Below are 26,664 nucleotides of genomic sequence, written 5' to 3'. Positions count from 1 at the left end.
GGACTGGCTACACAACCACAAGAGAGACAACACACACTGTCTGGCGCCGCGAGTCTGTGGATGTATAACCCAGACTGTGAGACCAGGGCACGCCGCATCCAAGATCAGAGGACGACACACGGGGAGGTGGCGGCGCTGAGGTGAGGCGAGCTGTGTACTCACATGGAGACATGCCTCATTATCCTCTGGCCCTTCATGAGCTTTGGTAGTTTTGCTTATGTTGGTGTGTTGCATGTCACGAGCCAGGCGGCAGCGTCCAGCCCCCACGCCAGTCTGCTGTCATCCGCCTCGCCTGCGCCTTGCTCAGAAAGACAAGCCAGTTGGGACAACTGGCCTGGTAACCTCGCAGGACATTACTAGGGTTCATAAGATCCGAAAGATCGCCGCGGTACCAAACAACAACGAACTAACCAAGCACTTAGAAGTCGATTTTGAAGTTCCAGGATCTTTTGGTGGTGAGATCCAGCATTGAGTGAAGAGAGGCCAGCATCTGTTCACTTATATTCTTATAAACATCAGTCTTCAAGCCATTATTTACAGCCTTGGCAATGCCACACCATCAGGAGCGGTTGAGAATGTTCAGAGGGGAGTGGTTAAGCCTTGCCCTACCAGGAAACACTGAGGAGGCTCCATCTGCATATACAGTATTTACAGGCGCATGACGTATTTGACTTGCACCCAACATGTTATCTGACTTGGCATACAGCCAGTTCATCACTCTGAGAACAAAATTCATAATCATTTTATGACATTACTGGCACATTTGCTAACTGTAAATGCTACAGTGTGCTAATGGTAAGCTATGCATTATACGGCAAAAGGCTTTGTTTATGTTTGTCAAGCTGCACTTTTTAAGTGACAAAAGTTTTTATATTTCTTGATAAGAAGTCTGTCCCCCTATTCCCTCCTAACCCCTCAAACAAGCTTGGGAGCCTGTAAGGAACTGGGAGTTGGGGGGGGGATGAAAAATAAGTGAAATATTGATGTTAAAAAATCTAAGGAAATTTCCCTTAATATTTTTAATTTCCCTAACCTAACCTAGCCAGGTACTCAGGAAGTGAAAAATTTTATGAAAATAACAGTGATAGCCCCTGGGCACCCCTTCCTAGGACATTAATCTAACTTAACGAGGAACCTCAATAATTATACCGTTATGCCTTACCAGTGTGAGCTACTGATGAGATGTTACCAGTGTGGTGTGGAGATTCTCAGGATGATGGAGGTGGATAGGGCTTGGCAGCTTCCTTAGTGAATATGTGGGATCTCTTCTTTAGGTCTGCATATAGCATCTAAACATTTCTGTTGCTAAATATCCCATATAGTGACTTTTTTCCTGCTGAACACTGGCACTGTTTGCTTCACCTTCCTCCACTGGCTAGCCATATCAACAAATGACAATGAGCCTCTATCAGAACACCTGATATGTCTCTAAAACAAATGAAAAATATAACTGAACCTACCAAAGAAAGTCATAATTGGTGGTGTCACAAGTGGCAGCACATGATTGGAGGTATCAGCTCTATAGATACCATGAAATCCTAATATGCCGCTACACACAAATCCCAGTTACAAACAATAGAAAATCATTTCAATATTTACTGGTGCAGAGCTCGCTGAACTTAGAAAATGTTGAATTTCACCACACTTTTGAGTGAAAATGTTGAGTTTCACCACACTCTTGAGTGCTATTACAGCCATACTAGACATGTGCCTCAAAATTTTTTTTTCACATTTACAGTAAGGTCACCAAGCCTTCTACATGACATGTGAGTTTTGTGCTTGTGTTACACAGATGTGATTTCCAGATTAACCAAAGTTTAATTCCTTGGGTGTTTTGAGAATAAATCCTTACCATCCAACAGTTTTTTGCTTCCGACAGTGATTTTGGAACAGATTATGGTCATAGACCAAGTAAGCCAGTGAGGAAGCTCAAGAGATGGCCAAATTGAGGTATTTAAAATCGTATTTGGGAAATATAACAGGAAACATACTGAGAGTCTCTTCGAAATGAGGCATGATGACACAACCTGAGGGAATACCAAAAAGACCTGCAAGCTGAAAATTGGTCTGGATGTGAGGAAATATTAGTTTCCCTACCATGTGTCAACAATTCATTTGGAATAGTCTGCCAGAGTGGGTGGTGAATGCACACTCATTGGCAACATTTGTGTCAAGATTGGGTAAATTTTGGAAAAATTGGCATAAAAAATTAATTATATGGCATAGATTGACACCACACATGGCCAGCAAATAGGTAGTATTGAAGCTGCCAGACTAGTTTTTAGTAATATTTTACAGAAATCAAAGTTTCAGTGAGTTGGCTAAGGCTGACCCCCTAATTATGCTGACTTATGAAGGCTTTACAGTATGTTTGTATTCATAATTAATAGTTTTTTTAATTAGATGCTGAGAATTAGTAATGTTAAGCCTTATTCCACTTTGCACTGTTCCAAAATGTTCTCCACAGGCTCCACACACCAGTGGCATGCTAACATTGAAAAGAGTAGATTGTGCACCAGTTCATAAGATTATTGTATTTAAGCTCCTACAAGTTTCCTCGGGATATTAGATACTGCATAATTTTCCAATAAGTTTTGGGTAAAAACGCTAATATTATTTCAATATTAGCCCACTAGAGTAGTCTGGAGTAACATTGATTGTACGAGGCATCTTATGTTGTGGAAAATTATCCAGAAATATATGCAAATACATGCTTGCTGTATTTACAATCCAGAAATACATTACTTTGTTTTATTTGATTGACTGGTTATTCCATATTACTGATGTATTACAAAAATATATTCAGTAATACTAAGATCTTAATGGCATTCATTTGTTTTGCTTGAAAAATTACCTTCAGGAGGCCATGGGACACAACCCTTTCCCATTAGTTATGTGTTTTGTCAAACGAGTGTTTGCTCTACAAGCAAGTATTATGGAACAAATTAGCTCATTTCATCAGGACCTGCCTTTACCAATGACTAGGTACATAGACATCAGATAACATTGCCTAGCACTATGTATTAGTATCTTTGACAATAATTCTTCAGAATGAATGATTCCTCATAAATCCAGTGTTGTTTAAATAATTACTTCCTAGAATTAATCACTTATGTCACTTAATTGACACAAATTGTCAGTTAATTACCAGATGTGGGTGGTTACTTCTATAGTGAGGCACAAGCTTTGGTTTCTCCCCCTCCCAGGTGGTAGCATGGCCCAGTCTACCAAGCAGCCCCAAGGCCGGGAGGCTCTGCTGAAGTCCTACAACAAGCGACTCAAGGATGATGTCAAATCTATCCTGGACAACTTCATGGGTAAGTCCAGAGAAACTGCAAATATAAGACCTTCCATAGTTCAGAGGGAGAAGCAAGGCTTTGATTTTGTTCTGTTTTATTTTTATTATTATTATTTGAACAGACCGAAGTACACTTGTGGAATTAAGAATTGGTACCAAAATTTTTCTTATTTTGCTATGAAATCATGATGGTAATGTTAAATGTTTCAAGAATTAACTTCCTTTTACTAATCAACTGAATTTACTCTTTACACAGTTATTCCTTTTTACCTGTCAATAAAGGTTTTTAGCATATTGACAACTCCCTGTCCCCTTCCAAGGACTTTCCTGATAAGAAGCCTGACAAAAAAAAAAAAAACTATCTTTTCTTGTCCCAAAACTACTTAATTGCTTGATCAGGGCCTTGTCTGCTATTTCTTTCCCTTAAATATTCAACTACTCTCCTGCCATTTTTCTGGTGGCCTCCCTTTTTCATTCTGTCTTTCAGTTTCATTCATGTATATTTTTACAAACTCATCATTCACTCTTGCCATATGTCAAAAGTCTTAATGCACCACTCTTTATTCATTCTGCCATCCCACAATCTACTCCTACTATAGTTTCACCCATACCAAAGTCTTCATGCACATTCACAATGTATTTCCAATCCCATCTTGGCAGCCATCATGGTCCTAATATGTAACTCATCTCTGTACATGCTCAGTGCTTCATGCCCTTTTCTATGTCAGTGTTTCTGATGCACATAGTAGAGTAAGAAGAATTATACAATTTCTATATCCCTTTTAGCTTTCTTATTTATCTACATTTCTCCCATTCATGAATGTTTTCAATATTTCTTTCACCTGTCTGCCTTTCACTATTTTTTTTTTTTCCATTTATTTATTTATCTATTTCCCTTCCATTCCTCCGTGCTTTTTTGGAAGTGTGTATGGTTTTAGTCTGTCTTCTTGTGGTAGAGAAATGTAGTTACATATACATTGAATGGTGAAGTCTGAAAAATGCATGACCATTTGGCATTTTGTAATGGAAATTATTCTTTCTTCAGAGATAGTGAAGCTTGGGATGGTTGAAGATGAAACTCAGATTGCCCGAATGACACAAGTAGAGGAGATCAATTTCCAGATGCAAGTGCGGTCTGCAAATATGGTGAGTTGTAATTCCAGACTTAGCAGCCCAGCACACAGCAAGCCAAGACTTTGCATGTGTTGTGCTTCACTCCCACAAGGGACTAGCTTAACACACTGGATGGCTCATGTTACCATTGCTTGCTGTAGAGTACACAATTCTAGCTCTCAGAATGTCTTTCCAGGATGAGACCTCATAACTAGTAATTTACTGTTCATTACTTTATCTTTGCAGTGCCTATTATTAACTATACCAACATGAACTTGATGGATGAATGATGGAATATTTTCCATAAAAATTGTTATATTACTCCAGGCTAGTAGTGAGTGACAAACTGAAAAATGCTTTCCAGCAAGGATAATAAGTAGTGAATGCAGATACTAATATAATGATAAATGAGTTGAAAATGGAGAGACACATCAAGTTGGAGTATAATACCTCTCTCTCTCTCTCTCTCTCTCTCTCTCTCTCTCTCTCTCTCTCTCTCTCTCTCTCTCTCTCTCTCTCTCTCTCTCTCTCTCTCTCTCTCTCTCTCTCTCTCTCTCTCTCTCTCTCTCTCTCTTTTTTTTTTTTTAAACTAAAATTTACATCAGGCTTAAAACAACACGTTTTTTATGCTGCTATTTGAAAAGCCTTTACTTAAATGTAAAGAAGAAAATATATACAAAAAGCGAACTCATCCTACTATATATATATACACATGATTAACACAGCACTAGTGTGGGAGGTTGTGTTTTTTGCCACCTGTGTGCAGCCACTTTCACTTGCTGGAGTGTCATTGTTTGTGTATCACTCGTGGCTGCCGTAAACACATTCCACAGTCTGGAGGTTCTGGCTGTGTAAGAGCGCTGGTGCTGCCTCGAGTAAGATCGAGGCACTTGCACCAGCATGTCACTGGAGGTGGTGGTCCTGGACTCCCTCTGGACAGCTCGTGGTGGGAGCCTTAGCGAGCTGAGATGAGGGACCTCCAGAACCCGGGCCTTGTGCTGGACCACCAGCGCCGACACGTCCCGCCGATGCTCCAGCGACGTGACTCCGGTCTGCTCCTCCTGCTGCTGCTGCTGCTGCTGCTGTCCGTCCATCCCCACCAAGCGCAGGGCACGGCGTTGCACAGCATCCAGTCTCTGCAAGTGGGTGGGGGCACTCGACATCCAGGACGAGGCACTGTACTCCATACAAGGCCGTATCTGAGCCTTGTACAGTGTGAGGATGCCCCGGGAGTCGAGGTTTCCTGACATCCGACGCAGTGCAGAGACTCGCTGGGAGACCTGGTGGGCAACAGCAGCAACATGGCAGTCAAAGCGCAGGCCACAGTCCACTGTCACTCCCAGCAACTTGACGTTTTCCTGGAGGGGAAGTGTCTGGCCTCCAAAAATCAGACAGCCTGAGACGGCTGGGGAGGCAGCTGGGGACCGTGAGATGACCATGGCCTGCGTCTTTTCTGGTGCGAAGCTGACTTGCCACGCCTCTCCCCACTCCATCACCAGCCTGAGCTGCCTATTCAGCTCTCTAACGGCTTGCTGACTGTCGGAGCGGCAGTAGTAGGCGGTAGTAGGAGTCTCTCTCTCTCTCTCTCTCTCTCTCTCTCTCTCTCTCTCTCTCTCTCTCTCTCTCTCTCTCTCTCTCTCTCTCTCTCTCTCTCTCTCTCTCTCTCTCTCTCTCTCTCTCTCTCTCTCTCTCTCTCTCTCTCTCTCTCTCTCTCTCTCTCTCTCTCTCTCTCTCTCTCTCTCTCTCTCTCTCTCTCTCTCTCTCTCTCTCTCTCTCTCTCTCTCTCTCTCTCTCTCTCTCTCTCTCTCTCTCTCTCTCTCTCTCTCTCTCTCTCTCTCTCTCTCCCTCACAGTAGGAATGGAATAAGTAACGAATGTCAGTAAAACTTAATTAGACTTGGTCATGAAGAGGAAATGCAAGAAGCAGTGAAGTCATTGAAATATGGAAACTTGCAGGCTTTGATGGCTATGTGGGCAAATATTTGATCTCTCATCACCAGAGATGATTCTCAACAAGAAGGTTGTCTTCACCAACATGTCAATAAAAATCCTCACTAATCTCAGCACTGTTCTCTTTACACAAGGCTCAGGAGCCTGAGCATGAATTCAGCTCTCTAACGGCTTGCTGACTGTCGGAGCGGCAGTAGTAGGCAGTAGTAGGAGTGCAGTGCATTTCTGTACTACCATCCTACTTCCAGTAGGAAAATGGTAGTGAGCATATGAATGCAATTACAGAAATAAGTTTAACACAGAATCTAATAACAATAGAGCAATAGTTCATGGTATGCTTATTCATAAAAGTTACTATTTGTTCTTTCCCCTGTAGTGTGCAAATGACTAACCCAATTCATTTGTTTGGAAGAAAAGAGTTGTAAATTTTCTTATTGAAGCCTTTATTATAAAACCTGATTAGACTGTAGGATGACATTTATGGGGTTTGGGTATGGGGTGTGGATGTGCTTGGCTGTGTGTGTGTGCTCATGTCTGATTGCCTTGGGGTCTTTCTTTAGCTGAAAGATTACTTTTCTTTTTTTTTTTTTTACAGGTGAGAGCAGCAGAATCCTTGATGAAGCTGGTGGCTGATGTGAAGCAGTACCTCATCCTCAATGACTTCCCCTCTGTCAATGAGGCCATTACCCACAACTCCACCATCTTCAAAACCAAGAGTTTGGAGGCAGACCAGAAGCTCATGGCCCTCAGAGATGATATGGCATCAGACCTCTATGAGCTTGAAGAAGAATTCTATTCCTCCATATACAAAGAAAAGTGATGATGTCACCTGGAAAACTCCACATATGATGGTAAGTATATGTCACATGTACTGTCAGCTTACAACACAGACATACACACAATCTCTCTCTCTCTCTCTCTCTCTCTCTCTCTCTCTCTCTCTCTCTCTCTCTCTCTCTCTCTCTCTCTCTCTCTCTCTCTCTCTCTCTCTCTCTCTCTCTCTCTCTCTCTCTCTCTCTCTCTCTCTCTCTCTCTCTCTCTCTCTCTCTCTCTCTCTCTCTCTCTCTCTCTCTCTCTCTCTCTCTCTCTCTCTCAGGAAAAAGTGCAGAAAGAGGTAAGAAATTCAGCAAGTGACATAGAAGTTCACAGAATAGGGAAATTAACAGAAAGTGAATAAAAAACAATAACAGTAAAGTTTAATTCTCAATTGTTGTGCCTAAGCAATGCTGACAGGTTCATGGAAAGCTGGACAAGGATGGATGATTGGAAAGTCTAGATAAGAAAGAAGAGTTGAATTGAATGAACTAAGAATTCAATCAAAACAAGAACAAAAATGGGATCAGATGCAGAGGAGGGACATTATAGAAAAGATTTAGACCATGAGGCAAAGGAAGTGATACAAAAGATATGGAGGAAAAGAAAGAGAAGAACAAATGGAGGGAGTTGAATTTTTGAGGAATAACACATATAAATATGTAAAGCATTATATCAATACTAACTAAGAGTCAATGTGGGGCTAGGACTAGTTAAGACAAAATTACATAACAGGAGAGACAATAAATATTTGGAAGACAAATATGATATATAGAAGAGAAATAGAACAGAGGAGAAAGGAGGGGGATGGTTGTCCTTGGTAAAAAAAAAGATACAGTGGTTAGACAGAGTTGAGCAGGAAAGGGATGGACAAACCATAGACAAACAAATCAAGGAAAGTGGTAGAAAAAGAAATTATGGAGTGGTATACATGCCATCAGAGACTAATACTTGGTGTACAAGTAAGGAGGATCATGAGAAAACATTAATAAATACCCACAAGTTCCTAGAGAAGCTGTTAAAAGAGAACAGTAACTTAGTTCTGATTGGAGACTGACTGCAGAGAATTATCTTGGAAGTGTTGCACTGAAGGAAGCAAAGAATCTGAGAGCATGTTGAAATTGGCAAAGCATAACACATAACACAATAGGCAAAGGAAAGCACAATATTTGGAGATCACAGGGAATCATCTCAACTAGACCTACTATTTAATAAAGAGCTAGAGCTTATTGAGATACATATTAAGTTGGAGTGTCCCTGGGCAAAGAGTGAGCATACTGTAACAGAGTTTAAAGTGAGTGAGGAAAAAGAGACAGGAAGAAATGTAGAGCACCAAATAGGAGGGTTTAATTACAGCAAAATGAACTTTGTAAAGCTCAGGAAGTACTTCCTGAGAAGAAAGTGAACTAAACCTTACAACACTAGTAGGATCTAAGAAAAAATGGGAGGAATATCTCAAAATCTGTAAGGAAGGAGAGAGTAAATTTGTATCAACAGTAATGAAAGAGAAATTGATAAATGCAAGGATCAATCCAAGCTTTTCAGTAGACATAAGAATGAAAAAATGAAAAGCAAAGAAGGAATTAAAAGAAATAAAGGTAGAAGGAATCAGTTGTGAGGATCATCTGAAAAAAAACAAATTAAGGTCTTCATGAGGTTTTCACAAGAGAGTTTATAAAACTTAACAGCATAAAAAAAAGAGATGAGGTGTTGGTAAAAATACAAGTAACTGAGCAAGTGAAAAAATTACAGAGGAACTAGATGTGAAGAGGGCACCAATCCCAGATAGAATATTAATTAGTCTTAATATTAAAGGAATGCAGTGAATAGCTTGCAAAGAAAATTCATTGTATTACTGTAACTTCCCAGAAATATATGAGCTTCCATGGTCCAATGGCTAGTGTGCCTGGCTGTGAATCCATGGAACCAAGTTGGAATTAGACATGAAGAGTCAGTGCACAGCTTACCCAGCTGTTCGTTCTTCCTTTAGTTTGCTCGAAAAATTATACCTGAGGAAGGTAAACTGTGGAAACCTAGATGTCACAGTGGCCCTGAGTCCAGGAATAAGGGATATTATCCACCACAGGCTTGAAGGCCAATGAAACATATGAGTATTAAGGCCACACAGTTCTAGTGTATGCCCTCAACTTTACTTTATCTGAGAGATGGCAAGGTTCCTCAAGACTGGAAGAGAAAAGGTATTATCATGATACATAAGGAAGGTGATAAAGTAGGTTCACTAAACTGTAGATCAGTATCCCTAATGAGTGAGAAATCTGTGGAAAACAAATGAACATTATTTGGAAGAAACCAACACCTTCACAAAATCTTTATTTGGGTTTAGGAAAGGAACATCATGTGCCATGAACCCCTTTTGTTTTACACAAGAGTAGTTGAGATATTTGGACAGACTGCACATATTTGGATCTACAGAAGACTCACTAGAGACTGATTTAGAAAACTGAAAATCTTAGATGGATGAAGGATGTTCTCTTAAAATGGGTAGAGGGTCTTTTAAAGAAAAGAGAAATGAGGATAGTTACCCAAAATGAAAAAATCTGAATGGTGCACATTAAGATGAATTTGAGAGGGATCTCTTCTGGCACCAGTCATATTTGCATAAGTAGCTTTAATAAAGTCAGATGGCAGTCATCCTACACTGTTCGGGAAGGATTGAAGCCTGTGCAACCAGTGATGGTAGTTTTCCTAGTGCTAAGACCAGTAAAACCAACCCATCCGTGAATCCAAGCTATCCGGCCAAAACAAATTGTTATTTTTTTTATAGTAAAGCTGAGGTTTAATGAAATCACAAACTAAAAACCAATGTATACCATGTCCCTACACTTGACTGAATAAAATTTAGATACTATACATGTGATGACTTTCACAGGTTTGGTGGCATACTTAACCATGTGTGTGTCATTTTTGTGCATAGCAGTATCTGACTTTAAGGTAGATTCACACATTACTTTGATTAGAAACAAAATGTAATTTTAACAATGAATGTGTCAGTCATATGGGGATAAGCTTCATTTTGTTTCTAGTAATGTGTGAATCTCCCTTGAAGTCAGATACTGTTATGCACAAAAATGACACACATGGTTTACTTTGCTAGCACACTTGTGAAAGTCATCACATGTGTAATATGGTAACTTGATTCTACTCAATGGAGTGCATGGATATTGTATGCATTAGTTTTTAATGTATGTGATTTCAGGTAAAATAAAAGGAAAAAAGATCTTTTAGAACAGTTACCTTACCAGGACAGGATGAACATTTACTTGCTTATAACAGTACACTTTGTTATGCAGGTTACAACTGCCTGTAATGACACTAATCCAATTTCTTTTTTCCACTTGGCAACTTTTGATAAAATTTGTTGGGGGGAAGAGAAGTCAGCCCTCCTCAGTTTTTAGTTTTCCACTAGTGATTGTTTTTAAAGTCCTTTGCCTATTGTCAGAGCAATGATAATGCTTCACAGTGAAGCTTTTCTTAAACTTGACTACAACATGGCCTGCTATAAATGCAACAATCTTAAAAAGTTCGGATAGATAAGTCTTTCATCACTGAGCACAGGGCTAACATGGCCAGCAGCTACCCTGCATCACTAAGCACACAACTGATGCAGCTTGTGGCCCCCTCCAACCCTGAAACATTCCACTGTAATATTGCTCACAGCCCCTTCCACCACTGAACATAACACAATCATAGCTTCCATCCTTCTTATGCCACTTAATACTAACACAATTCTTGCTCTTCCTTCCATCACTGAACTTGCTACTATTTTACAGGGCTGTAAAATCTTAAACCACCACACCCCTCCTACAAATATGGCAGCCACTTGCTGGTTTGGGCTTCACTCAGATAATTGCTGCATCCATCTTAAACCTCCTTGTGATATAGTGGATGGAGTAACTAGTTAAATCTTTTTGCAGATGATGCCAAACTATTAAGGAGACTGAAAAATTATGAAGACCAAAACACTACAAAGGAATCTAGATAGGTTGTGGGAATGGAATTGTAGATGGCAAGTGGAATTTACAAGAAGGAAAAGAATATTATTAAGGTGACAGAGGAAAAGGCCCTGGGAGTGACATTTTCACACAGCTTATCCCCAGAGAATCATATAAATAAATTAGCAGAGGAACATAAGAGTGACATTTGCTTATTTGAACGAAGAAGTAATGAGAATGGTAATTGTTACAATGATATGTTCAAGACCCAGATATTCTGCAATAGAGTGGTCACTTCACAAGAAAAGTGCATAAGGAAATTGAAAAGAGTACAGAAAGCAGCAGCCAGAATGGTAACAAATTTAAAAGACTTCTTTTGAAGATAGATATCTTGGGTGTAATTTCTAGCATTAGAAATGAGAAGGGAGCGAGGGGACTTTATTGCAGTGTTCATAGTGTCATGTTAGTTTTACACTGCAGTCTCTGTACCTTGGTTCTCATAAATTACATTATGGTTGAATATTATTAGATACTCATATTAGTCTTGCATTCTGGAAGAAATAAAACTTTCCTATCATTATTTTGCTACTGTTTTTGCAGTGATTGGTTAATTAATATTTTTCAAGTTCTATAATACATTCCCTTTGTTTTGAAGCTTTTCATTGCATTGTATCTCACCATTTCTCTTAAACTATTATGGTTTTGTTTACAATGAGGCACTTCAGCATCACATTTATATATTTCAAGGTATTGATTACTGTCTTATCCAGTATGTCTCTTCCCTTAAATATTATATGAACATAAAATATATTAGAAAAACCTATGCAGTTTTTACTTTCTTTTAGTATTTTAAAAAAGGTAAGCCCTACATATGTCTTCAGCCTCTCACTCACTGATGCAATATTGCGTCTCTAGCTATCTTCTACCACAGTTTTCATGCTGACTGCTCTTTTGCTCTTGCTGACTGCATGCCTCCCCTCCTTGTGCACCCTTGCTGCACAAGACTTTCTACTTTCTCACACTCTTATTCTCTCTAACATAAGTTAACCAGTATTCTCAATCATTCATTCTCTTTGTTGGTAAACTGGAACTCTCTGCCTGTTTTTTTTATTTCCTCCTTCCTATGACTTGAACTCTTTCAAAAGGGAGGTTTCAAGACTTTTTTTTTTTTTTTTATACTGGGAACTAGCACCTCAGTAGGGTCTCTCTCTCTCTCTCTCTCTCTCTCTCTCTCTCTCTCTCTCTCTCTCTCTCTCTCTCTCTCTCTCTCTCTCTCTCTCTCTCTCTCTCTCTCTCTCTCTCTCTCTCTCTCCACCTCATTCATTTTATGTCATTTTTGCTTCATCCTCCCTTACTCTTTCTCACTCTTGTATACATAATTCCATTTTCATTCTCAATCAGTATCATTCTATTTAACAATCCTTAGGATTATTCTTACTTTCACAGAGAGAGAGAGAGAGAGGGAGCTCCAACTTAGGCAGGATTTACTGTATGTATACGCATGATGCCAAGAGTAGGTAAATATGACCTGTACTTGTCAAAGCAGCACAAAACTCAGGATGGGAAGAATTTAGGACCAGGCATGAAACTTGAGAGGGTACTGTATATATTTGTTGTGTTATCTCATGCTCATTTTGATGTATTTTTTTTGAAAATTGTGACATTTTATATATAAATTTTTTCTCATAGGTTCTTCAGTCGCCATAACACATATTTGTCATAACAAACATACCCTACTGTATGTGTATATATATATATATATATATATATATATATATATATATATATATATATATATATATATATATATATATATTATGTGTGTGTGTGTGTTTGTGTGTGTGTGTGTGTGTGTGTGTGTGCACGTGGTATAAAAGAGCTTCTGTTAATGTATCTATATATAGACATTCACTCTCATTTGACAATGCTAGATTATAATATCCTATGTAGATACTTTCTTTCTACTGATGATCATTAATATCATTTAATATAAATCAGTAGTTGATAATTCATTTTTCCTCTTAAAAAAGTTCAAGTTTTTCAGTCAGTCACCCTGTTCCTCATCTGTAAAGGATGTTCATGGCAACTCTTAGGGATCCTTTTCTTGGCATTCTTTTCCTTGGTACTTGTAGTAGAGGAAGTAGGTACTCTATTAGAAGAGAACTGTCAAAAAATTAAAACTGAAGGAAGATCAAGTTTGGGAGGGAAGTAATATCACAAGGCTGGGACATTGCTTTTGTAATAGGTGTGAGTCGCTTCTTCATATTTATTTATTCATACATACAAATAAGTATTCATGTATAATAATTTATGGTAAAAGATGCATGTGTATCTTTAGTGTTGTGGCAGCCTATATAGATGTAAGGCAGGATGTGTCAGATGTAGGGGAACTGTATAAAAGCACATGGATGGTGGTCAGTAGGATCTATATATCAAAAGTATTTTATTTGATGGTACACCCTCCCTCACCACCTCCAGGAGGGGATTAGTAATTGCAATAATTTAAACTTAGAAATCTTCATGATATATGTTCAGCTCAACTGATATCCTGGGTTCAAGTCCCCCAGCTGGGTGAAGACAGTACAGGACTATCTCCAATCTTCGTGATATATGTTCAGCTCAACTGAGATCCTGGGTTTAAGTCCCCCAGCTGGGTGAAGACAGTGCAGGACTCTCTCCTTTCACTGTGTAATTCCTTTTCACTTTCACTAAGCACACTAAGCAGAGAAAAGCTTTGGGTTCTGGCAACCCCATCAAGACAACCTAAGCTGACATAGCTTGATACAAGGTTTATTTCACCACTGACCAGTGAAGAAGGCCTTTCTCCTGCAGTGGACTCAAATAGACTGATAAAAAGGATAACAAGACTACAGTTTGCAATTGTGTTTAATACACATTGTATTTACTGCTTAAGAAAATCACATTTTAAAGTGGTAAATCCTGAGTCTTGCTGCCAGTTAAGACTCAGTTATAGACCACCACACTATGCACCATGACATGTATTGAATTGTCCAGCATCTCTGATAAAAAATAGTTCATTGTCTCAGTGTTTCAAGATATAGTAATGAAATAAGAACCAGGGGCCTCCTTTTGTGGCAGAAATAAATAAAGAAGTACGTATAATCATCATCAAAACCTCATCTCTTGCACCAAGCAAAGTGTGACATGTGGAAAAGAAAAGTGTCAGTTGGAGGAGAGAGGTAATCCAATGAAATGGGCCACACCACCATTCATACTTTGTTCAAGTACTGGTCCCCTGCACCCCAACACAGGTTATGGCAGTGACATGATTACCTACATTGTGATGCTTGATCATTAGTCAAGGAAATGGTCAGTCTAAAACCCTAATAATAATAATAATAATGATATATATAAAAGGCTCATTATAATGATAATGATGATGATAATAATAATAATAATAATTATTATTATTATTATTATTATTATTATTATTATTATTATTATTATTATTATTATTATTATTATTACATATCATTATTGTTGTTGTTGTTAATTATGATGATCAGAAAAAATATATACCTCACCTGTTTTACACCTGAGGGTGTGGCATAGACTATGGAAACACACACAGGAGGGCAGGTCTACTAGCCCTTAAACTCCTTGTTATGCTTCAACAGCTCATATCCCACACCTTTTCACTACTAGATAAACAAGAACTACATCATTACAAAGATGCTATAGTCCCTGTTAATCTGACAGCGGTAGGTACATGATGTAAGCAGAGGGTTGAAGGCTACCAATCCTGCCCTCGTGTGTGTGTATATTGTGAGTGTGGATGTTCATACTTGCTCCAAGAGGCCAGAAATGGTGTGTGCCACACCATTTCAAATTATTGATTGCTTTATCATAATTTCTTTGAAGCTTGAGTGCATGAAGGCTATCAACTAGTAATTAGGAAAGAAAATGTAGGTAATTTTTCTGAAGACTAAAATGGCTTCTTGTGCTACATCTTTTGAAGTCCTGATTCTCAGCTCTTTGTCAGTGAATGCAAACATGATAAGGATGAGTAAGCCTGGCAAATTCATTTTACACAAAGAAAGAAAAGAAAAGAAAGCACCACTGTGCACATCACCAGGTGGTAAGCAGAAGCCACTCTATCCTCTGCCCTCGCATAGAAAACTGACACCACAAAGTTAGGCATTCATACCAATAACACAGTAGCAATTAGTATCAAATTTTAAAAAAGTTTTCTGGATTATAAAACTACTTAAATTCTTGAAAACATAAAACAAAACAAGCAGTGATGTAATTTCTTGTATGATTCCCGCTGAACATAGTAAATCACCTTATAAAAAATAAAAAGCTTGATTTTGATTTTTTTTTTTTTTTTTTTTCTCCAATTTATAACTTATAAACTATTTTATGTGATAGTTTTATATACAGTTTATTTTAATACAAAAATTAAGTCAGGCATTTGGACTGAGTGTAGGCCAGATGTGTGTCCCACACCAGCACTGGGTGACCCTCCCACCAACCTCAGGCCACCTCCACCAGGGGCATATGTATGGTTTAGGATTTTGCTCCTTATAAAGGCTCACCTCCTTTATATTTATTTTGTAGTATGTGATCCTCTTATCTGTGGCAAATTATCTACATTTAATAACTTAGCACAGTTGGTGATTTCTAGAAGCAGCATTTAAAATATCCCTTAAATGAATGGTGTAATACAAGTTCAGTATGTGTATATGCATTGGTGTTTGCACCAGCACTTACATGCATCAAAAGATTATTAAAAATCTTCTCCATATTCATTGTTAAAAGATAGAGTTTATTCCAAACACAGTCAATCAACATATTTAAATGCTAATAATTTTCTAGTTGTCATCTTACTTTTTTAATAAATATCTAAATGCAAGTAAAAATATTTTAAATACATATTGATAAGATGCTCACCTTGCAAGCAAACTGAAAACTACCAAACAAAGGCAACAAGTTAACAGGATAGAAAGTTTATATAGTCAACTTTTCCAGTGAAGCATCACAAGCAGATTAATAATGTATCACACACCACAGAAAAAAGTAGAACGTGAGTTAATTCCGCACCACATTTCAGACACACACAAAAAATAATAAATAAAGAAATAAATCTCCCTTAAATACTATCCAGCACTGCCTGAAATGCTGAACACCAAACAGTAAAAGTCCTTTAATCCAGCACCAATATGACAGCCCATAATTAATGTACCTATGGTATATGTTTATAATATACAGATAAAAATATTCAGGTTTGATGTTAAGACTGGATACCATTTTCCAGAAGGGAGAGGATCAGTTCGCCACCCAAGGGAGTATTAGTATTATCTGAGGCTTGGACTTGACAACTTCACTTAGTGTTTCTCTACTATTTACTAATATTCTCTGAGCCATAAAATGTTTCATTAATTGTATTAATGCAATGTATACTGAAATATCAGTTTCATGCAGATTTAACTTAAAATTGTCTATTTAAAATAGTGTCATGTTCACCAAGTTGAGAACTACTTCATGAAGTCTCTTCTCCCTTTATATGATCAAATCTTGCATTCTTTACAGATGAACTTATAACTTATGTACCTAATATTTTCTTCCATATGCCTCCTGGACAAGTTAAAGAACAGTTACATCGTCATATTGTTAGTCTTCTTTCAACTCTGTCCATACTGGATTGATTTTGATGCGCACATTTTTAAATAATCCCCCACAAGCTTAAATGGGACTGAATAAGTAATGTGTAAATCTTTTGGCCATCAGCTACTTGTTCACTAGATAAGACCAAGGATGAATCTTGGTATTGGTTATTTCACACACACACACACACACACACACACACACACACACACACACACACACACACACACACACACACACACTACTTACTAGCTCAATAGTGATGTTCTTGTCTTTCATGCAGCACTCTTTGATTTTCACACTATGGTTGCCAAAGGTTTTTTTTACTGATTAATTATCATTTACTGTCCTCTGAGCAAGAGGGTGGGATGTGTGATGTATGAAGTATCACACCCAGGGGTATAGCTGATAATCAAGAATATAGTTTGGAATAGTAAACACACACACACACACACACACATACACCATTCGAACTGCATCATTAAGGGTGTAACTGTTGTTTCACAAGTTGACAGATTTGGTAATTTTGAGAATAAAGCAGTATACAAGAGTACTGCTATGAAATTTCTAGATAAATCAAGTGAAGTTTAAAGGAAAAATTAAATTACATGTTAATTAACTGGGGTGGATTAAGATAGGCATGAGATGAGCCATGTGCATCACTCACCACTTGTCTCTAACAATCATCCTATAGTTTCGCTTTCTTCTCAACTCCCTATCAGTTTCAGTTTTCAAAACAGCACTACTGCCTTACATTATGTCCCATAAACACAAGTAAAATTCTTAAGAAATGCAAAATCACAATAAATAACACAACACTGAAATATTACACACAAATTATCATGAGTTAGTTTCCCTGTAACATGTAATAGTCAGTACATTGACAGTTGTGTATTCATGCATGTAAAAGTATTATTCATCAGTAGTAAGCAACATTAATTATTCCTACTGTACCTCAAGGGCAATTAATGAAATGCTTGGCTGGCCTGGCTGTGGCCTTAGCTGGAGAAGTTTAGTCTCATCACATCACCTCGTATAAAAGATACTGTAAGGACTGTTGTTTGCAGTTTAGTACATGATGTGTACTATGGATGAAAAAAGCATCAGTGCATAGGGGGGGGTCTGATGAATACCATCAAAATTCAGTCAACTGGTCTCACACTATGTTTTCATTTCCTAAGTTCTGTACAGTCATAATATTTCCCACACATAGTGCACTGATATTTTTTTTGTACCCATAGTACATAATGGCATGTGTAGCCCATTCAGAGTTTTGAATGATAGACCTCTATGTTTGGTGTTGTTACTGGCTGTGTGTGAATGTGTGTAGCTGTGTGCACTATGTAAGGTTGGTTTTGATCTCATATGAGCAAAAATGTGGCAGATAACCAAGTGTACCATTACTGCACATCAGAATCATTGCCTGTTTGCAACTTAGAATGGTACTGCTCAAGGCTTTATGGATTTATTTGTGTGTGTGTATATGAATCAGAGAGAGGAAGTCATTTCAGTGCTCAGTCAACCTTGTTCCTATCTGATTTACATGATATACTAGAGGCACTCAAAGATTTTTGCACAACTGCAATGTTCAGGGGAAACTGCATGAAACTCATAACATATGGTATATGTTTGTTTGGATTCCTATTTGCATAAATAATAATTCCAATAATTTGGCTTATATTGTCACAGGTATTGGGTTGCCATATCAATAGATGAAAAATCTGGAGCTAGTTGCTGGAACAGATGACTTTCTTTATTGATTTCCCTTGTACAGGAGTTTGCACTTCCCTGGAGAAATGGTAGCAGAAAATTGGTGGCAGTAAAGAGAGAAAACTTTCCTAAACAGCCCCAAAAACAAATGATAGCAAATGGCAAGAAACAACTCCTTAATGATGCATTTGTACTTTGGCAGCAAATAAAGTACAGTTGTACTTTGGCAGCAAATAAAGTACAGTTGTGATTAGTTTGATTAATCTCTAAGGCTTTTCAAAGGTGGCTGCCAAAGCTGCACTGCACTTAATTAGTTGGGTCAGGTATGGTGGATGTAAGTCCAGTTCAGTGCAAGGCAAACCAGTCATGATGACCCCAGGGATGAGTTGCATCCTTGCAAAGTACAGAAAGCTGTTACTCTTATCATTTGCCATTACTTTGTTTTGGATCCCTTACTAAAATAACTTCTCATTGCCACAACTCGTATTGCCACCACCACCTTTCCACAAGGCATGCATACCCACAATAGTACTTGAAGAAGAGAAACATCAAAACATCCCTTGGACTGAATTGGCAAACTTGTTTCTACTCAATCTGATTATTTTTTACCAGTCTTCTTACACACACACACACACACACACAGAAGAGGTGAAAAAAATATATAAAAAGCAAGAGAAAAGCCTTCTGCTCCATCCACAATTTTTTTTTTTTTTTTTTTTTTTTTTTCAGTTATGCACTAATTCACTTGACCATATCATCTTAACCCTTATGTCCATCCCCATGTCACTCCATGAAACAGCCATGTGATTTCCTCTGAATGACACACACACACACACACACACACACACACACACACACACACACACACACACACACACACAAACAGGCCAGCTCCATATGTTCACATTTCAGCAATAACATCCCATGCATGGCATTTATTCAAATGACCAAATGTTTGTCAAACTGGTCATCTTCAGTGGCTTAGCAAAATCAGTCATGTGGGGAGTGTCAGTGTAGTCTGGGTGGTGAAGAAATATGGGAAACACGTATGATATGTCCAACAAATTTCTCCATTTCAAACTACATTTACACTCCATATGTAAAGACTTATTTAAGCCACAAAAAGATGAAATCAGTTAGATATTATATTAAAGATCATGAGCATCTGAAAAAAAATGGTATTCATGTCTGTGTTGATAATGTTCCTATCAGCATCACTTGTTATATTCATTGCACAACTTTCCACTATTCCAGAACAGATATTTGTATTAGCACATTGAGCATCAGCATTGACCCAACATTAGTGAAACTTAATAATCATGAAATATGGAATACTTCTAAACCAGAAGTGTATCATTTACTATACACTGCTGTTAAAAACTTGTTCAAAGCTTTATTTACTGGAGTTTAGTTTATGATGTGTGCAATTATGTATATATGCTTAAATGAGAGAGAGAGAGAGAGAGAGAGAGAGAGAGAGAGAGAGAGAGAGAGAGTGTGTGTGTGTGTGTGTGTGTGTGTGTGTGTGTGTGTGTGTGTGTGTGTGTGTGTGTGTGTGTGTGTGTGTGTGTGTGTGTGTGTGTGTGTGTGTGTGTGTGTGTGTGTGTATTAACTTTTTGTTCTTCCTGATAAACTAAGTAAATTCCAGCAGGTGAGCAGGTTTGAAAAAAAAAAAAAAAAAACATGCATGTGTATACCAAGCTATGTGTGCATGACAGAGGCTAGTGCGTGTGATGAAAGGAGGCAGTGGGAAATAGTATGACCATTCACAAGAGCATCAGCTTTAATGGCAAAACAGGTAGCCCTGCAGTTAACCAGACAGTTTTTATCTTGTTTTACAAAGATGGGCAGTGATGCACCTCTGTTTGGAGCAAGTGGAGAGCTTTTCTTTCTTTCCTTCTCTCCTCACTGATATTACTTCAGTCTCATGTGAAATTAATTCAAACCAATCTCTCTTGAATAAATCATGCATTATATGAACATCCTAACAGACTGTGAACAATAAGATGCATTATAAGCACTTAATAGATTCGACCATGAAAATTGTCAAGGATGCCACCACACACTCCTCATAGTATTGGTTTGCTACAAGTGAAGCAGAAGCAGCATCATAGTAATAGAATGCTATTACAAACATACATGAACAAAGTGTGTTGATAGTACTGACTATCTGGAAATGTAGGAGAGTGTTATAAATTTACTTTTTTATACACTTCTTTCATTGAAAATAACAAAACCAAAGACCAGTGAACTATGCTGAATGGAGTTAGAGAAGAGTGTGTGTGTGTGTGTGTGTGTGTGTGTGTGTGTGTGTGTGTTAATGACTAGTATGTCTATGAAATTATTGTAAGTGTGATGCTTGTGGCTAACAATATACCTTAGATTCAATTAAGGTATTATATGATGTGGTGGCATGTTTTTTTTTTTTTTTTTTCTAGTTTTTTGTTTTTTTGTTTTTTTGGCTGCATTCTAAGATTATTTTGGTTGACAGTATTTAAGGTGACATGATTAGTGTTCAGCACATATTGCACCGAAATTGCCAGGACTGCCTCCTTAGTATATTTTGGTTGTTTTTCATAGGCAAATCCCAGCAGTCCTCGTGTCTGCTGGATTAAAAGACTTTACTGTAAATTACTTTCCCAAAGTTATGTTAGTGGCACTATAATCCTCTTTAGATTGTTGGCACCAGGAGGACACAGCCATCCATGCCACAGTGGTTATACAATAAAAGGAAATACTGGAAGAATACAAATCTGGCTTAATGATTGACAACACTAAATTCAAGCTGCTGCAAATGACTGGTCCAAGTGGGCTGCAGCTGATGATGCAATTTAATAATTTTGACATCAAAAATAAATTCTACAACTGCAAAAGCATGACCAAACTTGCATGATACTGAAAGTGAAGCAACACATCTTTGTATCATTTATATCAGACTGTCTACCTTCAAGCTTCTGTTCAGTAAAGTGGCAAGAGCACACACGTTGAGCTTCCACACTATTTAAAACTGACCTTTGAGTAACATTTTCGGTCTTTCTTCACCACACCTATAGTTGCCATGGCCAGCACAGGCAAAATAAGCTATGCCTATTCAATGATGTACCCTCATGCTTCCACCAATCATGCTATTTCTCAATGAGCACAAACACAACAAATCTTTACCCTTAAACTTTCCATCAATATTGATCAGAATGACGTTGGCCTTCTACAAAAGAGGTGCATGACCATCCGTGTATCCCAATAACAAGTATGTACTTCCACTGGTAATTACTTTAGTTATAAATACCAGTAATGTTTAAGTGTTACATATCATGGTAGATGTAAGCAAGCAACTGACAATTTAGGAAAGAAACCAAAAAATAATATCAACTGAAAGTTGTAGTGCAATACTTTGTTGTGCTTGTGCTATGGAAAAATTGGCATGACTGGTGGAACCATGAGTGACATTATCACATGGGCAGGGCTTATTTTGTGTAGGTTGTCAGTGATAACAATACTTTATACTTTACAATCTTTTTACCTTCCTTCCTTTTGTTAACTATTGTAGCTTAGTTTTACATAATCTGGGTTCACATTACCGAGTACTTTGTCACCAATTACTGTACAGAGCATATTTACATTCTGAGTGATCAAATCTTACCAGCACTAATGATGTTAGATTCCTATGTCTAGAACAGACATCATACATGTGATAAAAAATTCCAGGACCCATTAAAAATTTTTACAAAAGAACGATTCCTATAAAGAAAGATACAGATACAAACTCCTGCAACAAAATTAGTTTCGATGTAGCCATGTAATACAGACAACACTGCTTTCAAGTCATTAATGAATAAATGTCATATTAATCCTCTTCCTATTTTTCCTCACACAGAAAGTGAAATGAGCAGCAACTGGATCAGTCAAGAAGCAGCTCACCACTGGGCAGGAAGTGGCTAGAGTTTCATCATGAAATTACAAAGCATATGAGATTCAAACTTTGGCAATCCCACATAGCAGGATCCCATCAAGTACAGTGCCTGACAGATACATAAAAAATAAAAAAGGCACAGCATGATAATAAACATTCACATGTTACTTTTAAATACAACTATAAAAAAAAAATAAAATGCTGGACTTAAGAATGAAAGACTTAACCATTATACAATATTACACCCCAACCTGGATAACAGCCAGGCTGTGTGGGTGTCTGAGCCTCACTGGGCAGCCTGGGATGCCACTGAGGTGGAGGTACCCAGCTCATGGAGGGGGGGAGGGGAGGAGAGCCCAGCCTTCAGACAAGCAGAAACAGACAACCCACACCAACTACACCATCATATGCCTATGAAGGCTATTTACACATCTGGCCAAGAATGCTGGAGCTCTGCATATGTACACACACCTGTATGTGAGACGAATAAAGGCCAACACCTAATTCAATGTACAAAATTAATTTTCAAACTGGCAACATACTGTACAAGCCTCACAACAGAGTGCAGCCTTGATGTCACCTGTGAATGCCTGCCCTTCAAGATATTTGGGTATACCTGAATTATACATTTGTGTAGAAAAAAACAGCTTTTCTTATTGGTAAGCAGCACAGGCTCGGCTTGGCTTGGCTTGGCCACAAATTGGTTATAAACAACTAGATAACTTATGACTTAGGCGACATAGCTGTACTCATCAGTGGAGTTTGGAGTGCGTTCCAAGTACTGCTTGTCAATGAGTAGCTCTATACACTTCTTGATCATCGGGATTTGTGGTGCAAACCTTGCCCGGGACTGACTGATGACCTGGCAGGGGGAAAATTTTATTAATAGAGATCTTTCTTTTAAAATGGTACACATTTTTGACATATCTTGAGGAAACTGACTTGTCTCATACCTTTCATCTAGATCTTGAAACACTACTTGCTGTTTGTTGGGGCCTTGACGACAACCCTAATATTTACAGTTCTGTTAATGTATAGTCCTATTCTCTCTCTCTCTCTCTCTCTCTCTCTCTCTCTCTCTCTCTCTCTCTCTCTCTCTCTCTCTCTCTCTCTCTCTCTCTCTCTCTCTCTCCCCTTTACACATAAGTATTAGTGCAGCACAGACCTATCTGAATCTGTAACTTCCATGACTATTTATTGTGAACACCATGAATACTAGTATTCACCAGTTTCATTATCTATCCTGTATCTCCTTTTATATAAAACACAAAGATAAAATATCCAACAACAGCATATTTCATGCTCTTACTTTTTAAATTAAATGTTTTCCATACTGAGCCTGAACTGAAAGAATTTTAGGCAACATCTAACTATTTATGAGAGAACAGCCTAAAGAACATAAGAACCAAAGAAATAAAGGAAGCTGCAAGAAGCTACCAGGCTTACATGTGGCAGACCCTGTATGAAATGTACCTACCTATTTCCACCTATCATTCCCATCCATAAACTCATCTAAACTTCTCTTAAAGCTCCCTAATGTCTTAGCTCTAACAACATGATTACTGAGTCCATTCCACTCATCTACCACTCTATTTGAAAACAAATTTCCTCCTATCTCTTTCTTAAACCTAAATTTTTCAAGCTTGAACCCTTTATTTCTTGTTCTAACCTGGTTGCTGATCCTAAGAATTTTGCTTACATCCCCCTTGTCATAACCCTTATACCACTTAAAGACTTCTATCAGGTCCCCTCTTAACCTATGTCTCTCTAAAGAATGTAAATTTAACAGCTTCAATCTCACCTTGTAAGGAATACTCTTCATCCCGGGTATCCTTTTAGTCATTCTCCTTTGTACTGATTCTAATAGACCTATATATTTCCTGTAATGTGGGGACCAGAACTGAACAACCTAGTCTAGATGAGGTCTGACCAGCACCAAGTATAACTTTAATATTACTTCAGACCTTTTACTTTTAACACTCCTAAAAATGAATCCTAATATCCTATTTGCCCTGCTTCTGGCCTCTATGCATTGCTTTCCTAGACAGTTCAGAACTTCCTATAACTCCTAAATCTGTTTTGTACCCTGAACCTAGCAGAGTTTCGTTGTTTATTGTGTACCTACTGTGGGTTTCCTCTACCTACACTAAGTACTTTGCATTTGTTGATATTAAACTGCATTTGCCATCTGTCCATTCATTCATCCTATCTAAATCTGCCTGCAAGGCGATAGCATCCAATCCTGACCTAGTTAATCTACCTTTGTGTCATCTGCAAATTTACTAACATCACTACTAATTCCACTATCCAAGTTGTTGATATATATTAAAAACAACAATGGCCCTAATACTGATCCCTGTGGAAAACCACTAATTACACGACCCCACTCAGATTTAAAGACATTTATTACAACTTTGTCGCCTGTCACTTAGCCATGATCTTATCCAGCCTAACACCTTCTCATCTGTCCATGTTCCCTAACCTTTCTCAGGAGCCTCTGATGGGGTATCTTGTCAAACACTTTACTAAAGTCCAGATATAAGATGTCATAACTATCACCATTATCTACTGCTTCGTACACTACTATAAAAACTTAACAAGTTCATCAGGCAAGACTTCCCCTTTGTGAAGCCATGCTGTGACTGATTTATCAAGTTATGTTTGTCTAAATGCTCCCTATTTGAAGAAATATATTTGAAGAAAGAAAAATGGAATTATTGGCCTTAGCAAGTCTACCTGACATCTTTTCTCAGAATAATTTGTGCTATGTGGCTCTTTACTCATTATTAAACCAGCATAATTTCAAATGTCACTTTACCATTATTCATGACAGGGACTGCAGCCAGCCATGGAAGCAGTTAAAAGTGTCAAATATATCTGAAAAAATGCCTAAATATTAAATACAAAGTAGAAAAAAAGATAAAATTTTATCTGTATTTTACAGAAAAGGACCTAAACCTGACAGCAACCATTGGGTGCATAATACTGAACCCAGATTCTAAACCTTCCATGACAATTCCTTGTGCAATGCACATCAGTTCTTCACGGTATTCTTCAGTTGTCATACTAATTTCATGAACATTTTGTAATAAATGGTACTAAACAATATTAGAGCCCATACATGCCTCTTGCTGCACCTTTAGTATGAAACCCCTTATCACTTAGCTCAGTATGCAATTTATTAATGATTCATCTGCCATATTCTGAATAAGAAGTCAGAAGTACAGCATATTGTTTAAAGCTAAAGCCAAACAAAGACAAGCCAATCAGTCAAAATTCTGGTAGCATGAGGCCCATATGCTAACATTCCACTCAAAAACATCATTGCATATTTCCTATATACTTAAATTGATAGCTTTGCTAAAGATAAAGACTATAATCAATTTAATAATTTTTGGGCCACAAATCTCGAGTATATTTGCGTGGCTGCTAAACAAGATTGGTACATATGCTTGGCATCATGATGTGTTCTGCCACTCTACCTCAACCCTGCTAACACTATATTTACTTTTATCTGCACTTTTGATAAACTGAATGACAAGACAAAATTCATCACTTTAAATTATTCTGGGGATTTGCTATCAGAGTTGCATATTAAGAATATCATGTATTTAAAGAAATAAAGTATCGCACATCATTAAAACTGTGATTCCTGAAGGAGTAAGAAGACATGAGAAATAACTTTGCTAGAAATAACATACATCTTCATTAAACATAGTTAATTTAAGCTATCAGTTACATGTTACACTTTACATTATGACATTTCAATATATTCCAATAATGTTTTCAATTTAGATTTGCCTGATTAGGAAGAGTACAACCACTGCCAGTGTAAACATCTTTATTGTAAGAACCAGATATTTTGACATCATCCTTATACTATCTTCAGTGCTATACTTGAGGGAGCAAGAGTAAAGCTTGTATCAAAAGTTAGCATTAAAAACATGAAAATAATTATAATGTAATGCAGCAATAGTAGTGTTATACTGAGGACAAAATTGTGATGTACACAGACTCACTCCAGTGTACACTAAAATGTTCTCCTCTTGATTAAATAATGTTTCTGCTGCCACTAGATAAAGTAACACTGCTTCTGCTGTCCCCTTCACATCATATGACTTATGATCCTTAATAATCTTTTTAATGCCAACTTTTGATATATTTTATTTTTGCTTCCTGTAGTATAGCAATGAAGATGACATCAATATGTCAAAATACCTAGTCTTCAAAATAAGGATGTTCATATCAGCACTGATTCTCTTCCTAATGAAAATTTACTTCCCTTACAAC

The 26,664-nt window shown here is 37.7% G+C and overlaps 2 protein-coding genes across 7 annotated transcripts in view; one reads left to right on the top strand and one right to left on the bottom strand.

Moving 5' to 3' along the window:
• Positions 1-24,561, top strand: LOC135110308 (mediator of RNA polymerase II transcription subunit 22-like). Of its 4 annotated transcripts, none has more exons than XM_064022520.1 (5): positions 1-140; positions 3,207-3,317; positions 4,344-4,444; positions 6,956-7,211; positions 22,339-24,561. In XM_064022520.1, exons 2-4 carry the CDS (start codon positions 3,215-3,217, stop codon positions 7,178-7,180), a joined length of 429 nt encoding a protein of 142 aa, XP_063878590.1. In that variant the 5' UTR covers positions 1-140; positions 3,207-3,214; the 3' UTR covers positions 7,181-7,211; positions 22,339-24,561. The 4 variants fall into 4 exon arrangements, with proteins under 4 accessions (XP_063878590.1, XP_063878589.1, XP_063878588.1 ...); XM_064022519.1 differs by lacking the exon at positions 22,339-24,561 and adding an exon at positions 11,109-11,949; XM_064022518.1 differs by lacking the exon at positions 1-140 and adding an exon at positions 218-455 and having other exon boundaries at positions 22,339-22,585.
• Positions 21,223-26,664, bottom strand: part of LOC135110306 (cullin-2-like) — a 25,351-nt gene continuing 19,909 nt past the window's right edge. For all 3 annotated transcript variants that reach the window (XM_064022513.1, XM_064022515.1, XM_064022512.1), the window contains exon 16: positions 21,223-23,236. In XM_064022513.1, coding sequence (XP_063878583.1) covers positions 23,105-23,236 — 132 coding nt within the window. In that variant the 3' untranslated portion in view covers positions 21,223-23,104. The remainder of the gene's footprint in view (positions 23,237-26,664) is intronic.

This window comes from Scylla paramamosain, chromosome 20 (assembly GCF_035594125.1).
Source record: "Scylla paramamosain isolate STU-SP2022 chromosome 20, ASM3559412v1, whole genome shotgun sequence".
NCBI lineage: Eukaryota > Metazoa > Arthropoda > Malacostraca > Decapoda > Portunidae > Scylla > Scylla paramamosain.
The sequence above is the reverse complement of the archived record's forward strand: the minus strand, read 5'-3'. Positions and strand labels throughout refer to the sequence as shown.

What these genes read in the sequence shown, in the direction of transcription:
- LOC135110308 (XM_064022518.1), top strand. Translation starts at nt 218, where the DNA reads ATGTTGGTGTGTTGCATGTCACGAGCCAGGCGGCAGCGTCCAGCCCCC. An exon ending in AGTTCCAGGATCTTTTGGTG is followed by an intron (nt 456 to 3,206) that starts GTGAGATCCAGC and finishes TCCCCCTCCCAG; the next exon opens with GTGGTAGCATGGCCCAGTCT. An exon ending in AAGTGCGGTCTGCAAATATG is followed by an intron (nt 4,445 to 6,955) that starts GTGAGTTGTAAT and finishes TTTTTTTTACAG; the next exon opens with GTGAGAGCAGCAGAATCCTT.